General features: G+C 37.3%; 2 protein-coding genes across 3 annotated transcripts in view; one reads left to right on the top strand and one right to left on the bottom strand.

Moving 5' to 3' along the window:
* The window catches only part of LOC139144797 (ras-related protein Rab-35-like), a 29,797-nt gene extending 20,027 nt beyond the window's left edge, over nt 1-9,770 (bottom strand). The window contains exon 1 of one of the 2 annotated variants that reach the window (XM_070715571.1): nt 9,521-9,770. In XM_070715571.1, the coding sequence (XP_070571672.1) occupies nt 9,521-9,572 (52 nt within the window). In that variant the 5' untranslated portion in view covers nt 9,573-9,770. The remainder of the gene's footprint in view (nt 1-9,520) is intronic. The other variant, XM_070715572.1, reaches the window with a different exon arrangement.
* A 42-nt stretch (nt 9,771-9,812) lies between these two features.
* On the top strand, nt 9,813-15,584 carry LOC139144796 (sn-1-specific diacylglycerol lipase ABHD11-like). Its single transcript, XM_070715570.1, has 6 exons — nt 9,813-9,984; nt 11,970-12,099; nt 12,578-12,751; nt 13,621-13,794; nt 14,421-14,602; nt 15,180-15,584. The coding sequence occupies exons 1-6, from the start codon at nt 9,869-9,871 to the stop codon at nt 15,394-15,396; spliced, it is 993 nt and encodes a 330-aa protein (XP_070571671.1). The 5' UTR covers nt 9,813-9,868; the 3' UTR covers nt 15,397-15,584.
* The last annotated feature ends 1,449 nt before the right edge of the window (nt 15,585-17,033 follow it).

The raw sequence follows: 17,033 nt of genomic DNA on the forward strand, positions 1-17,033 counted from the left end.
AAGTCGGTTAAAAGCGGTGGTTACCCTTCACAAATGTCGCTCAAGTCCGTTCGGATCAGTTCCATGTCAGGGACTAATCAAGCCGAGTCCGTCAAATCCGTCCACACTTCCCGTCAATCAGGACCAAGTCCGTGATTTTCGTCTCGCACCATTGGCAAAAAATTGCACCGCCAGCTGAGGCGGTCTTAGGCGGTTGCCTTACAGAAAGCCGAGTCCGTCAAATCCGTCCGCACTTCCCGTCAATCAGGACCAAGTCCGTGATTTTCGTCTCGCACCATTGGCAAAAAATTGCACCGCCAGCTGAGGCGGTCTTAGGCGGTTGCCTTACAGATTAGCGTTGCCGAGACGGTCAATTTCGGCCGCAATCTATGTAGTGCCTCAGAGCCAAGTTACCCCAAACTCCACTAGAATACGTCAACGTGCTAACCTGCCAAGTACGCTACTCGTCCCCCAAAAAAAAACCAGTCCCCCACCGGGGTGGGGGACTGGCTGGGTAGCTTCCGCACCTTTCCCTGTCGTTGGACTCTCTGTGAACCCATTTCGAGAGCAAACGCCGTTCCTCGCCCAAAACCTGTCCTCGAACGACCCCTAGCGCGAGCAAGGGTTTGCTACACGTAGTTCCGTCGACTAGGCAGGAAAGGGGGTACCAAAAAGTAGCCCGATTTCCACCGCCTTGGCAGGATAACGGCCGTGGCTGCTCAGATTCTAGCTACACCGAATTTCAAGCGGATTTTCACCGACTTGGCAGGAAAGGGTTATAAATTGTTACTTTAGGCAAGCTGCTGACAGAAAATCATTAAATATAGAATAACTGGCGAAGATATTCACACCATTGGAGAGAAAAACAATATTTACATGAAATATTAACTGAAGATCTTTTATGATCTTACTTAAATGTAATCACATGATAGAGAAATATCAATGAAATCTCCACATAAATGTGATTGTAGTAAATAATGCATTCATATGGAAGTATGGCAACTACAATTGATAATGCATTGTGACATTGGTTTTGACATTATTTTAATACCTGGATTCGATAATCTTCCCTAAATTTATTCATCTGTGATTATGACAATTACAAGACACGAAGTTTGAGATATCTCACTCAGTGCTCGCAGACTTAGACCGATGTCATATACAGTACTCATGTACCCCAACAATGCCCATGAACTTGAATGAGAACAAGCATTGAAATACTGCAGTAAATTCTACAGATTATATGTGCACACCTGGGATGTCATCTTTTTGAAAAAAGTTAGTTTTAAAAGCTTACAACATCTGCATAGGAAATTCCAATATCACTGTATCATCAAGGTTCAAATCATTTAATATCACAGCATATGGTGGGAAAAGTCAGCCCTGAGAAAGTTTTTTGTTATGCCTGTGTGGTAATATCTCATCAAATATGCACAATTATTACTCTACCTTGCATAGAATTTCTAATTGATAAATTTGACAAATATGCATAAATCAGCTGGGATACGTGATAATCAATTGTTGAAATGCAATGTAACTTTTGACGATTTTTTTTAAATCCTGAAAAATGATATAGCTAAGCTGCAGCTTATGATTGATATAAAACAATCCATATTGTGTATTTTTTCCATATTTGAGAGCCTACAATGCCAGAATTGGAGTGCGAATTTTGAAGTTCAAACAAGTGACCATAAACGGTCATGGAACCATAGACAGTAGAGAAACTGTCTGCGATGGAACTCACCTGTAACATATTAGACTACAAGTACATATAAATGCATACAGTATACAGTTCATCTTTATAGTTCGATCATACTGGCTATGTGGTGCAAATATAACTAACAGTAGTGCTCTGAGTGTCCATATTGTCTCTAGGGTCCTGTCTGCATGCAACATGGCTCATCTACCAACGTCAAAGATTTTGATTGGCTTATCTTTCCCTCACACTTTGGAGGACAATCTTTCCTTCTTAGAAGAGCCAGCAAAGACTACATGTAACTCAAATGTTTACAGATACAATTTGTATAGATTAACTTAGACCTGTATACGGTAGTTATCAATGGCAAAACAAAAACATATTATTAATAAGTATGTACAGGAACTATAAAACTATATATAGTTTTCAACTCTGAGGAGGGTTATTAAAAAGGTGGGGATCAAGCACTGTACTGTGTATGTGCATTCTACATGTTGATTTATTGGAATATGTTACGGTTGTTTCGATTGAGGAAGCAAAATTACAAACAAGACTGGCTTGCAGTAAAACTTCACAGAACAATCTATGAACTAAAAAGTCTGTTACTGTAGCTGTAAATTTGCAGTACGTCTGGCAATATCAGCTGGCAAAATCAGAGCAAATGCAGAGACTGATTTCAACATACACCATATGCACTTACTGAAACAAGTCTGGCAATAGAAATTAATACTGTCTAGCCTGGCTCCTTACATTTTCCTCTCATGATCATATTTATTAAGGTCTCTTATTGCACACACACTGAAACAAGTCTTGCAATAGAAATTAATATCACCTTACTCAATCCAGTTTTCCCTTCACAATGATATTCATTAAGGTTTTTTAAAATTCAAAACCATTTGCCCTCTGTGCTCTCGGTGATACTTTGCTATTTATATGTATATTCTGGTGTATAGTTTGTGAAACCATTACAAAGCACTCATTTCATGTACACCAGAAAACCTAGAATTACAGACAATTATTGGGAAACATATTATGAAGCAAATTTGAGGCAGAAGACGGTTAAATTTGAAAGTGTAAAATTAGATCCACGTAAGGTAAAATGTAAAATTTGGAACATCGCTACAGGTGGCGAGAGTATCACTATCATCAGTGCCACTCAATATTGTCTGTGCTGGTATTTTTACGTAACATTTGGTGGTGAATTAATAAAAGCTTTCTAATTTTATAGCAGAACCCAGGACATGTTGCTATCTCCAAACTTTGCCGTGCAACAGTTTGCTGTGATGACTGTGTATTTTTCGTATAGAAACTAACCCTAATTGTTTACTATATCACAGAGAAGCCCCTTTGCACAGCTTGGGTTAAAGGTCAACGTGAACTCCGCATATCAATTTTACATACATGTAGCCTTGGTTTATTGTTTTATGTAGCCATTGCACAATGTGCATGATTAGAATGCCATTCTTGAAAGCCTGGCAAGTTATTTCTGAAATCAGGATTGCCTGCCATCAAACAACCAACAAATGATAAAAAAGAACTGAATACATGCTAACCACAAATGTGCAAATTTTCAGTCTGTAGAAAAGAGATATAACAGACACAATGAGTCATTCCTAGACCTTGATATACAACAGATGCTATTGTGTTGGATTTGAGTGAACAGACTCTCAGATCCATAGCTTCAAGGTCAGTATTGATTACTCCATACAATGCTCTGAGACCAGTGGTTAGAGTTAACTGCTTTTCTGAAGTGGAATCTTGTTTCATATGGTTTCTGGTATCAGTACATTGTAAGCCTGTAGAGTGTAGCACTTTACTCGCCTGACCTATATAACAGACTTTTATCATACAACACTGGTCAATTTACCATTGGCCATGCTGTCAGGACACAATTATCTCACAATGGACACCATTAAACGCTTATTACATGGCTACGTGCATCTCCTATGAGCCATGACTCTTTTAGAACACCTTCACCAACGGCTGGTTTGGGTCTGGAACCTTGATGTAAACATGAGTCTTTGGTACTTTTGGGACTCAAAGAACTGGATATATATATCCAATCTAGGTTCACATCCAATCTAGCTTCTAAAGTTGTCTGGGTACAACTTGTCATCTATTATAACAAATACACACATGAAATCTCACATTGTGCCTTGCAAAAATTTTCCATTCAGATAATACTGAATATAATACAGAACAGTAAGCCAACCCTGCCTTACAGTATGTGGACAGCTAAAATAAACCAGGCAAAACTACGGAATTTCTTACAGTAACAAAGAGACAATCTGTATCCATGTACTAGTTTGTTACTGTATGAATAGCATAGAATTAGGATGTTGAAGGAAGGGGCACAGTGCTACTTAAGACTTTGTACATCAAAGCAAAATGGGTTTTACTGATATTCTGAGATAAAAGCTATGATTGACTGAGTTCAACCGAATGACAGCACTCTGACAATATACCATGGCGTGCTATATATGGTATTCTCTTCCAATAGTTGCATTGTTTTCAAGGCACTCACCTTGGGCAAGGACAACAACAATGATGTCACCCTTCCTAATGGAATACAACTCAACTACTGTTAAATCAAAAACTTGAATCAGTTTCTACAATCAGGTAAAGAATTACCTGGGAAGAACGATTCTCAGCTAGACAATACACATAAGTAGTGTTGTAATAGTGTTTTGACTCACAGAAACTGCTAGGTGTTAAGTGCAGCTCACTACCAGCAGGGTGGAAGGGTGAACTGTGAGTAAGTCTCATGTGTAAGGGAAGTGATGTGACCCAGTCATCATCCTTCAAGTGCCTGTAGCCATCCACATATAATATACTGGAATAATTTCTAACATCTGACATTGACGAGAAATAAGTCCATTCTGCACAGATCTGCATAGATGTCTGGATAAGTATCTATATTATATCACAGACTTTGTTCTTTCTGTTTAGTAAACTTTTAACTCATTATGACTTGGTGGTTGTGAAAAAATTCTAGTTGTCTTTTTTTTTTGAGGGGGTTGGTCAAATCAGGTAGAAGAACGAACCATGTCACAAGAGATGATGAGTGGAACTACTGAAATCACCTTGAGAAGTCCTGAGGATTGGAATGGATCCATCTTCAACTACAAACTTCATAATTATTCTCACGTTTGTTTGTGATGATCATGGATGTTCATCTGTTCACTACAGAACTGCAAATTCCTGCACTACGAATTGGACTCATGATTGACTACCTGTTTACGACTACTGGGTACACTTTCGCATAAATTTGTTAGCAAGTCTTGGGTTTGAATCGGTAGATCTGCATGATCTGTGCGACAATAAATCCCATAAGCAATGAAAGCATCCTGCTCTGACCTGAATAAAGCAAGTATGCTGAGCAAATTCAGAGACATGACCCAGTTTTCAATTTACTCAACAGTGTTTTCTCAACTTTTATTTTGCTTTCCCTCTGCCGATAGGACATTTAATCCATTCAAATCTGACATAATTACATCATATTTCACTACTGTGATCTCAATGCTAAAGAAGTTTACTGACTTTGAGGTGAGAATCTTGGTATGATATAAAAGTTTACTTAGTAGATGTCACTACAGGTACTAGCCTATGTCTGACCATGAATAAAAATATAGGAAGTCTTATTCAAACACAATTCAATTTTATTCCATCTGAAAATAACTCTTGGACAAAAACTGAAGGGCACTCAATCATCTGAAGGACGCACAACAAAAATAGAAAGTCCACAGACTATCAATGACAATGTAAATACAACTATGGCGTGATGCCCTTAATGTTATCCTGTGAGATTTGCTGAGGTAACATTGTCAATGAGAGGGCAGAATTCTCTATGTTTTGTAGAAACAATATGTTATGTGTTCATCTCTGTGATGGTAGAAAACATGCATTATGTGTGTAATTAATGTCGTTCGTAAAAAAAGTGCAAAAGTATCTCTGAAAATTCCTCCTCTCTGCTGTTGAATTTGACAAGGACCTTAGGACAAGGACATAAGTCTAAGAGACCTATAGAATCCTCCCTTGACAGAATTGAATTTTGCTGAATGTCTGTACATCACACCGATAATGTAAATTTTATCCCTTATCTTTATCTGCATGTACATGAAACCAGAGCTTATCGAAGCGTTAGCTCTCGTCTCAAATTTCCAATTGTGACCAAGGAAGCATTAAATATCTATACACATGGCAATTTGTCCCAGAATGCACCAGTGTATCCACCAATACCCTTTTTAATGTCCAACTAGACTTACCAGTAAAAAGTTGTGTCATTTTAAAGGCAAGTAACTATAACATTTGATTTTTTGGCACACTTTTTGTTTTGTCTGTTAATCACAAGTTCTTATTCAACTTATTCCCCATAATACAGCATGTCGAAACATCCACCATTTTTTGACATAGTGTCAATACCTGTAAATGGCACTATTATTGTTTGTTTATATGTGATTTCTAGTCTGGACCAGAAGTCACTTATCATAAATAGCACTGCAGTTAACACATGTACAGGCTGAGTTTACAAACTGAATTCTGTGTATCTCAGCAAGCTTTGGGGGGGTAGAACAAGAAACTGTGTTACTGACATCAAAAACACAACTACTGAAAAAATTATCAAAAGTTATAGCTACTGCCCCACTAAAATTTGCTGATAAAAAAAAATGTAGTCATATCCAGATATCAGTAGTACAGTAGTTGTAAAGGCTGTTCTCAATAAACCTAAAAAGACTAAAATAAAGTACACTTTGTGTACAGCTACTACCTAACTTATTTATTTTATTTATCTAGTGTGCTTACAATGTGTCATGTTATCAAATAATTGATATACAGCAATATATTGGACATTCCTAGTAACAAGCTGCATTTTCAATCACAGTATCCAATTACTTGGATTTTGACACTGGTACAGTGTTATGCATGTATAGAAATCCTTTTTTTATCATTTGATCAACATATGGCCACTGAACTCAAAATAATATTTCTATCTATTGGTCAAAATTTGAGAGTTTAATGAAGTATATTAAACTTGTTATTTTAATCAATTGTCTCCTAAGGTGTTACAATTCATCTTTGGAAGGTTAAACTAAGTATTGTGAAAGTACATTGATGAAAGTGCTGTCAGAGCGGTCTTCCAGCTTCCATGTAACAAATTTGATTTGATGGGCCCTCTGTTCAGTACCCACCCACTCTAGATTTTTATTTGAATAAAATCGTAATGTTTTTAGAGGTGATCACCTTTTTCACCGGCCATATTTGATACAAGTTGTGACCCTGTTGTTTTTAATAATATGGGGGGAGGGGGGCTACATACAAGAAAGAGGGTAAACGGGGGCTTATGATGAGAGACAAGGTGACCATCTACTATTACAATGAGCGGCAAGGTCACCATCAATAATTCACTGGGGTTACTTTATCGATTTATGAAAATTCCTGAATCCTCTTAGGACACATGTAATGTTATGTTTACAAACAAGCTGAAAGGGGCAGAACTTGGACTGGCTCCAAGTCTGTGGGCATATAAATATCAAAACAGAATAAACTGAAGGACTAAACTTCAGTAGACTGTTGCATTAGTGGTAGGCTGATGCATACTTGTAGATTGTGGGGTGAAAGTGATGGCCAAGCCAGTAACTGCAGCTGGCAAAAGCCAAGCGATGGGATGGGGATGGGGGTGGGGGCGTCTAGGCAAAATTGTAGAATACTGGAGTCATAGTTCCAAGACATTATTACGACCTAACATTACCCTTGGGATGGTTTCTGTTTGTTTACTATGAAAAGTCCTTACTATGAGCAGATTGCTCCAGTCAATATAGACCTCACAATTCTGCAGACATATGTACACCTTGATTAGATACAACAGTACCTATATTGACCTCTGTGGTAAGGAGACTTTACTAAGGTCACCTCCTGCAACCTTGACATAATCCTTGAGGACACCTTTTTACTAATTTTATATATTGCAACTCTATCATACCATATTTGTCAATTGTCAAAGCACAATTCTTACTCTGCTTGTAGTCACAATACAGAAATAATTTGATGATCTGAAACTTCATGGACCACTCTGCTGTCTTTCACTTCACAAATACTACAGGGCCAACTAACAAAAAAATCTTTTTGAGCAATATGAACATAAAACAATGATCGAAGTATTGTTAGCATTAATTAAATTTGGCCACGAGTGTTTATTTGTTTTTATTCTATTTCCTTACTTTTCTATAACACTGATCTTGACAAACCAGTGTAGATGTGTAGCTATTTACATGTACACCTCCATTACATATATAAAGTCCTTGTATATCTTGTTCATAACAAGTTGATTGATTCATAGTATGTGTATATCACATGAGATTCTGAAGTATCACTTGCATATATCTTCATTATACATGAAAGGTATATTAAGAAATATTTTGCTAGTGGCTGCCAAAATCTTGATGCAAAGTCACCCAAAAGATTTTGTGAAATTAAAATTTGTGATGTGCACCACTTAACATATACCTGAGACACTTTAGAAGTTCACTCAGATGTGAAGAAATGGTCAGGATGACCTTCGGTCAATTCAGGTCAAACAGAGCATTCACTTCCCCTTCATTATGGCCCCTGTACACAATTTAAACATTGTCTGAATACACTTAGGAAATATGTAAAAAGGTAGGAGTTAAATCTCATTCTCTTTCCAGACCTGACAATAGACAGTAGCTGACAGAGTTTCGAAGACTCTACTTCACCACATTATTTTTTTATGAAAAATTGTAAACTATAATGAAACTGCATACATGTCCCGAGTTCCTGTGCTTAATTACGTTGTGAAGTACTACCATAGTCCTTGATACAAAAACAAATATGCCAAAGTCTGCTGTACAAGACATCAACTCAACTACAAATACATGTCAGAGATGTTTAAACAGTTACAATAACATTATATGTGAGTGCTTGGAATAATGACAGACAGGGAAGTGACCCACATACAGCTTGGCACTTACAAAGTGCGACATAATCTGGCAAAGTGTGAAATAACAAAACCTTCATCGAATCGGTTTACACTTGCTATGGCTCCAAGATGTCAATGGTAAAATGTTAAAATATTGTAAGCCTGGTGTCTACGGTAGAGATTGTAAGTGACAGTTTACCTGGGTTATTAGGAATGTCTTTTGGAGATAAAACTGAGGTCGAATGAAAATATGCTCAAGGCTTTGACACGGAAGTTCTTGTGCAATGTGATTATCCTGCTTTTGTATGCAAGCATCGTATTTCCTTACATTCTCTGTCGTATCATATCATGTATCATTCTCATATCTATGTTATATCATAAAGTATGGACTCTGATTGTCATGAAGATGCTGCTATTTAACATGACTGGTAATACGCCTAAAATTTCAAATACACTATGTCTTGCATCACGGGATTTCTTTCCTAAGTATACAATCGACGCCATGAAGTTATAAAGGCAGTCCTCCCCCACATTCCCGTAAAGCGTTACAAATTTCTTCATGATAAAAAGCTCTCTGTTATGTGTATCTACAGAGTGAGAGGCGACTTCCGGGTGAAAGTGTCTTTCCACGAAAGCAGTTTTCTCGTCGTCACATCGTGTGTGCTGCCCTTCCGCGGTAGCCTAAAACTGAACGCCTGCACCCTTTCATTGATGAAAATCCCTGTCTTGCCTATCCAATTAGGGTTGTGAAGTTGGTCGGGTAGTCCCCCGATCAACCAATGTGTACTTATCGTCACAATAGACACATTTCACTTCCTGTATCAAATTTTGAACCTCATAACTATAACTCTCACTCGAAACTCACAACCCGGTTAAAATTACGATTTTGAAATAATGGAAATACTTACCGCTGTCGCCGATTATAAGTAACTTAAATAAATGGTCGTACTCTTTGGCCATTTCAGAGCCGCTAATGTCCGTTACTTTTCACTGTTTTCACGTATATTTGCTCCAAACACGAATTAATTCGATTGATGTCCCGATTGCCCGATGTAATTTTTTCGAGGAGGGTGGAGGTTCTACTATTTGAGCATGCGCGGTGATGATATCATCACGTACTTTGATCTGCATCTAGTTTGCATAGGTAACGAGCGGGATTCCTCGGTCGATCACGTGAACACGATACTACTACCGGCGTCTGTCAGCTGTTTCAAGATGGCTTAGCAGAAGGGGCGACGTTCGTCCGCATTGTTTGAATGAAAATGCAGGCGATCATTTCTCAGACAGCCTGGAAGCAAGTTCGTAGCAAACAGCTATTGATTACGATTCCAGTATTGTCAGGACTTCGCAGATTTTGTCAAGAAGCAATCAGGTACACGCGAGAGGGAGACACATAAATCATCAACCATGTGGCCATGCACGCATTTGTATGGGTTGTTCGAGAGGGTCGGGGAACTACCCCGAATTACCACAGCGAAGTATCAATGGTTCTCCTGTGTAGATAACCTCCATCAAACACTGTGACTGTTTTCAATTCGACAAAGCCTGTTTGTGACCATGAATATACATCATGGTTCAAACAGGAAAGTCGGGCTTTTAAATAATAGGCTGCACAATGGTTGACGGATGTTGGATCCGTCGCTTTGTCAAGGTCATTGATATCATATTATCTTGGGGTGAGGATGTTAAATTATTTTCTACCAAATTACAATCACTCAACAGTTCCTCCACAAAAAGAGGAGGGAGTGTGCTTCAATTCAGAAGAACGAGGGCATCAGCAGCATACGATATACTAAATCACAGCTTCATTTGCAATCAGACTGCTACCTTTTGCAAATCTTGGAATATTGCCGCTTTCTTTATTGGAGCACCAACTTTATTGTGGCCGCAGCAACTGTGTTGCAATAACACGAACATATATTTCATGCCATCTGGTATCTATGACTAGCATGAGTGACTTGTCTGACCGGACATCTGATATCTGGTACCACCACTTAACTAGTAGTTTGAGATTGCATTATTGATTTGGTCAGTGTTTTGTTGTTGTTGTTTTGTTTGTTTCTTTGACCTGGTGATTCACTTGCTGGAATTGATTTGATGTCATTTTTGTCGCCTCACTCTGGTTTTCCAGTATCATGCACAAATTAGACACTGAGACGACAAGAGAGTAACATACAGGCTGTATAAAAAAACCAAATAAATGTATAGTAAATAAATTAAGTGTACATGGTTTCAAACTTGCCTGCTATATGATCATCTCTGTTTAATCGTTAATGCTCATTTGGGTATGAGTGCCTGTAGTGGACTTGTAATCTGAAACGTACCGTAATGCATTTGTGCTGCACTTCTGTACACTAACTATCATGATAAACAGCTGAAGTTTTAGACATAACATAGAAAATACCCGAATGTAAATTATTTTTAGTCAGCATTGCTCTCATTTGCAAATGTTAACTGAATCAATAAAATATATTTGTTGATTTAAAACAATACATACAAGCCAACAGTTTTGCCTTTGGCAAGATACTGAACCATAATTAAGCAAATCCGTGTAGTATTTGGTGGTCCCTTGTGTCAGTATTGAAGTGAGTTCTATCTGATGTTCCTGTTTCACTCTATATTGTATTGTTGCCTTAGTGTGATTGGCCTTAGCTCTACATGGCAGGGCTGTGTATTACCGCGTTATACGGGAGGCCGTATAACGCCGGTAACACACAGCCCTGCCATGCAGAGCTAGATTGGCCTTAGAACCATCCTAATGTTCCATCCCATATAAATGTGTGGTTTTAGACCTTGTCCAATTACACGAACTTTAGCAAGGTACTAACAAAGTCGCTAAAGGGCGTTGTCCCTCACATCATAGAGAGACCACGCCTGAGGCAAGTCTCTGTGATACAGATATGAGACTTTAACCTCTGTATTTACATACATGAGAGTTGTATCTCCTCCCTGTACAGAAAAATGTAGGTTCATCTTTCAAAAAAAATTCAAAAACCAAAATATGGGGTGGGAACATAATTCCTTGTTACCCTAGTATGTACCGTATTGTTGTTTGACAGTGTTGACAATGTCAAACACATCAAGGCTAGAGATAGGAAAAATTAGAAGGGCCTACAAATTTCTTTTGTGGCTCCCCTAGGACTATACTGTATGAATAATCATAAATTATTTTGGATCATTTCTTTGCTTTTTTCCTATTTACTTGAAAGTAAAAGCAAAATATAAAACATTTTGCGAAAATGTCAGCACCTGGCAACAGTACCATATCACTCTTTTACCATCCTATTTACATTTGGCTAATAAACTTGACCACCCCAATGTTTTCTGGTTTCATACATATCGTCTTGTTTCTTTCAGACCAGTTGAATTGTCCCACCACACATACGATGGACACGACCCACCGATCATATACCTCCATGGCTTGTTTGGTTCAAAAGCCAATTGGCAATCGGTAGCGAAAAACATCAATCGAAAGACGAATAGGAAGGTGAGCAAAGGATAAAGTACCAATCGTAAATTAAGATATGAGGGAGATTGTGAGATTTGTCAGGTACACTTGATACTGAACATAAGTCTTACATATACCAGTCAAGCAATGTCAGTGATTATATGAAATAAAACATATCAACCTTGATTTAGAGCCATAAAAGCTTCATGTTTTCTGTACTTGTGTTCTGTTTGATTATTATACTCTGTACCTTGACTCTCTGTTGTATCTCCCACATGCAAATGCCAGATGGGATCAGAGATTCCTTGCAAAGTTCAGGTTCAGAGGTTCAATTTGTTGAGATATTTACCATTTCAAATTCCACAGTGTAGAACTGGGAAAGCAAAATTGGCAGAGCAAACTGTTTTTATATGAAGTACAATTGCAATAATGTACATGAGGGGAAAACGATTATTTTGAATACAATAGCTTTATTCACTCTATCATCTACCAACAGAAAACTGTCTTTTCTTTTTAGACCATACTTGTTGATGTTCGCAACCATGGAGACAGTAACCATAGTGATGTGATGAGCTATGCTGCAATGAGCACAGATTTGGTGGCGATGATGAATAAACTTCGAATTGATAAGGCAGTGCTCCTTGGACATAGCATGGGAGGTAAAATTGCCATGGTAACAGCTTTAACTCAGGTAAGAACGTCTTGCCCTTTTTTTGAAGGGATAAAAGTTTTGTACTTTAGGAGGATGGGAGATAAATGAAATGGACAAAGGAGGATTTTTACATGTGCCTGATGAAAAATTTGTTGGTTTTAAGATACTGTCAGCCTGTCCCAACTGCCGAGTCAAATATTTTTTTCTGAAAATTCAGCTGGTACAAAAGTTGTGTAAAAAACAATTTAGCTCTCTCATATATATCAATTCATTTACCCATATGGAGGAAAGCTTTATGCAATGTTTCAAACTGACCATACAGTATACTGAATCACTCTCTCCATCAATCATCGTTTCTATCTCCCAATTTAGCAAATGTTTTGCACCATGAAAAAAGATATATGTTTACAGCAGGATGATGGTTATTGAGGTGATGGAAAAATAACAGACGCTATAGTCAACTGATTAGAGTAATGACAGCAGATTTCAAGGATAGACTCTCTCACAACCCCTCATTTGCCACGCAGCTCTATCTCCAACCATATGGTGAAGAACCCCAACAGATTTTCTAGCAAGCGAGGCTAAACTGCTGAGGGCGCTTTCAAGGTCTGAGGTATGGCCGTTGAGGGGCTGTGAGTGAGTCTAGTATCCAGCATTGCTATAAAACATTTTATGTGAAAAATTTTGGAGATAAATTCGAAGGAACAATTACTGTAACGTCTGATAATTTATTCATTATTTTTGTTGTGTAAGAACAATTTCTAATTCTTCTGCCAGAAGTACTGTAAAGTTGCGGTACAAGTTAATAGCCATGCAAATAGCACATATTCTGTACAATATTGATGTTAATTAATATGGAAATTAATTCTGAGTAACTCAAATACAACTTTTGCTTGTAATCTTTGCAGCCTGAACGTGTAGATCAGCTGATAGCTGTTGACATTTCACCAGCTGACAGCGGAGGAAGCACCATTGATTTTTCCTCCTACATTGGGGCCATGAAGAAGGTCAAGTTTGATAACTCACTACCCAGATCATCTATGAGGAAATATGCTGATGAACAACTCCAAGGTGTGGTTAAGGTCAGTGAATTTTGCTCATTATTCAATCAGAACTTCTTTCCATAATATTGATCCTCAGAATGTATGTCAAAGAGGATAATTTATATATTGTAATCTACATTACTCACAGACAGTGGATAGACGACGGTCGATGCATCACCATATCAAAATTGTTTCTAAGTGTTCAGCAAACAAGTTTCATCTCTTGCTTTCAAGAGGTTAGGACGACAATTTTTGATATGTATCGTACATTGTTTGTTTTTATTTTTTCCCCAAAAGTTACAGTCAAACGTGGTACATGTATGTATACCCATGTACAAACTCTATGGCCAGTACAAAACAGTCTGGTTAACTGCAACACTTATGAAGTTTGTCGAGTATCAAGTCAAGACCATGGCGTGATGCAAAGAGAATGACATCCAATTATGTACTAAATGTTTGTTTACAAATGCCAAATATGTGAAGTAATAATATCAGATCTTTTGACTATTGTTCGATGGAAATAGGTATATAAAAAGTTTGTAGAAAAAAATAACTTTCATTAATAATATCATAAATAAAACTTTGCATTAATGAGTCGTTTTTTCCACACTTATAAAAGATTGAAGAATTTTCACAGTAACCTGTCCTGTGTTCTGCTGTTCCAGGATCTGCGAGATAGGCAATTCCTTCTCACCAATCTAACTGAGAAATACGGCCACTATTATTGGCGTGTTAATTTGACTGCCGTCGAAAAACAGTTGCGGTCACTGTATAGATTTGATCATTTCAAGACAGTTTATGATGGACCAACACTTTTTATCGGTGGTGGAAAGTCGCCATACATTAGGTATGTTTTAGTAAGGTATCATTGAAGCACAGACAAGTTCAAGACATTTTCATCGTTTGGTGTGAAGTTTCTGAAATCATAGAACAGTAACTCTATCGTATTTACAAGAAAGCTGGTGACTGAGTGAATGGTATATTTCAGTTGCTAAATCTATTTGCAAGATATTGATGGACTATTGGTTGCTATTTAATGATTAAATTTTTGTGGGTTTGATTGTTAGGATAGGCTTACTCTTTTTCTCTCCAAAATTTGGTCATAATGAAAACTGAAGTTTTCAGGCAAATGTAATGAACCAACAAGACAATGCTTGCATAATTATCAATAGCCAGGCTAACATCTCGTGAAATCAGACATTATGTTAACTTTCACATTAAGCACAACCAATATTATTTGACCACATTTGCCGCCAAATCTTGCAGAAATATGCCTCTTTAGACTGATTGCATGTCATGGAGAACTTTGCCGAATTTTCTCTTTCTATATACATATATAAAAACAGGTTATACTTAAGAAATGTCGGCTTTCTACAAATAACTTGAAGGGACTTCTAATGGCATCTTTCTATTTCCTTTTTCAGTTCAAAGCACTACCCTGAAATGAGGAGGTTATTCCCAAGGTCTGCAGTGACACACATAGAGGGCGCTGGTCACTGGGTGCACTCTGATAAACCGGCTGTTTTCATGGACACTCTGCTCAAGTTTCTCAATAGAACTCTACTGCCATCACATTTTTATGACAGTCAAGCAAATACTGGGATGCATAATATGCAAATTCCCTTCAAGGTTGGAAGCTAGCATTGAAAACAGATGCCCCTCAGTCTTTCACACCATCCCTCCTTGGAAAATAATCTCCTACATAGTGGTGAACATCTGTATGTATAAAGAAAAGTTTGTATTTTATCGCCAGCTGATAGAAGAGGATTGTTACGTATGAGGAAGTCCAGTATTTTAAAATTATTAAGAAAATATCAGCATTATTTTGTTCTTTGGTACCCAAACCAATCATCAATATTTGAAGGATATTAAAAGCACATGCTCAATATAAAAAGTGTACCAGTGATGTTTATCCATAGTGTATGTCCAGAATTCATAGTGATAAGTTCACAAAGAAAACTGTTGAAAAGAGATTTTTCAGTGGTAAATACAACACAAACAGTACAATGCGTTGATGCATGTCCAGAAGACACATCTCTGTGGTGATTTATAACTTTGTAGCTGAGCTAATCGGTTTCTGTGAAATAGCATGTTTGTCATTCTATAGTTAAATGGCTGTCTATGTATTCAAAATTTCTTTCAATAATATGACAGAACAAAATGAAAACACCATCTTGAAGTCTTCTAAATCAGTCTTTTGTTACACTACTAACCAAGTGGAGAGGTATATAAATTAGAATAATTAGCTTCTTGGATCAAAAAACATTATTTATCAAATATGATACTAATGCATGGTAAATTACTGTTTATATTTAATTTTACCAGTAACAGAAAGAAGATTGCCGTGAAAATCCTCATTGTATTTTAATAAAGTGATTCTATTATTGATCAAATTCATATACGACAGAATAAATATTTGTATTTCAACGCATGTATACAAATACATTTGAATTTGAGGTGTCTTCCTTGTCTTGCCTTGGAAGTCCCTTCATCCAACAACATTAACTGTTTGTTTGTTTTATGTTTGCATGAGATTTCCTAGAATTCCTTGCTGGTTTGTTTTTCATTCATTTTCATGACCATATTTTTTCTGTCACTTCACTGTTACACTGGTATGCAGATAAGAATGGACAGTGAAATTGATCTAAATGTTGCCACACTTGTGTAATTGGTTTGTAAAGTTGTTCCAAAACTTGCCTCAGAAGTTGCACTGACTTGTTATAACTGTGGTGAAAATCAAATAGCTTTTATGGACCCATAATAAACACACACCAGGGTGTACACTTTGAAGACAGTAGTGCACTTCACATACCGGTACACAGAATCATATCACATTCCTTATAAGCATGCTTTGAGTTACATTGTATCACAGCCAAGTCAGAGTCTAGTTGTTATTAGACTCTTGTTGCCTTTGCATTGTAGAAGTTCTTTTGCAAAAAAGATCATGATTTACAGGAAAAGAGGTGTACATAATGCCAGAAATAATAAGTGAGAAAGTTGTTGAAATGTACAGGGATACAAAGTCAGGAAATCTTTACCCTACACACACACAGACACTATTCAGTGTCTACTTTATTGCTTTATATCAACAATTACAGCAGAAGCCTACTGTGAAACAACACTATCATCCGTCCGTTGTTTGCCGCAACTCAACTAAAGTTACCGATCCTGTAGTAAATTTTGAAACAACTTTACAAACCAATTACACAAGTGTGATAACATTTAGATCAATTTCACTGTCCATTCTTATCTGCATACGACAGTAATGGTTATTCAGC

This window comes from Ptychodera flava, chromosome 12 (genome assembly GCF_041260155.1).
Source record: "Ptychodera flava strain L36383 chromosome 12, AS_Pfla_20210202, whole genome shotgun sequence".
Taxonomy (NCBI): domain Eukaryota; kingdom Metazoa; phylum Hemichordata; class Enteropneusta; family Ptychoderidae; genus Ptychodera; species Ptychodera flava.

What these genes read in the sequence shown, in the direction of transcription:
- LOC139144796 (XM_070715570.1), top strand. Translation starts at nt 9,869, where the DNA reads ATGAAAATGCAGGCGATCATTTCTCAGACAGCCTGGAAGCAAGTTCGT. An exon ending in TTTTGTCAAGAAGCAATCAG is followed by an intron (nt 9,985 to 11,969) that starts GTACACGCGAGA and finishes TGTTTCTTTCAG; the next exon opens with ACCAGTTGAATTGTCCCACC. An exon ending in ATCGAAAGACGAATAGGAAG is followed by an intron (nt 12,100 to 12,577) that starts GTGAGCAAAGGA and finishes TTTTCTTTTTAG; the next exon opens with ACCATACTTGTTGATGTTCG.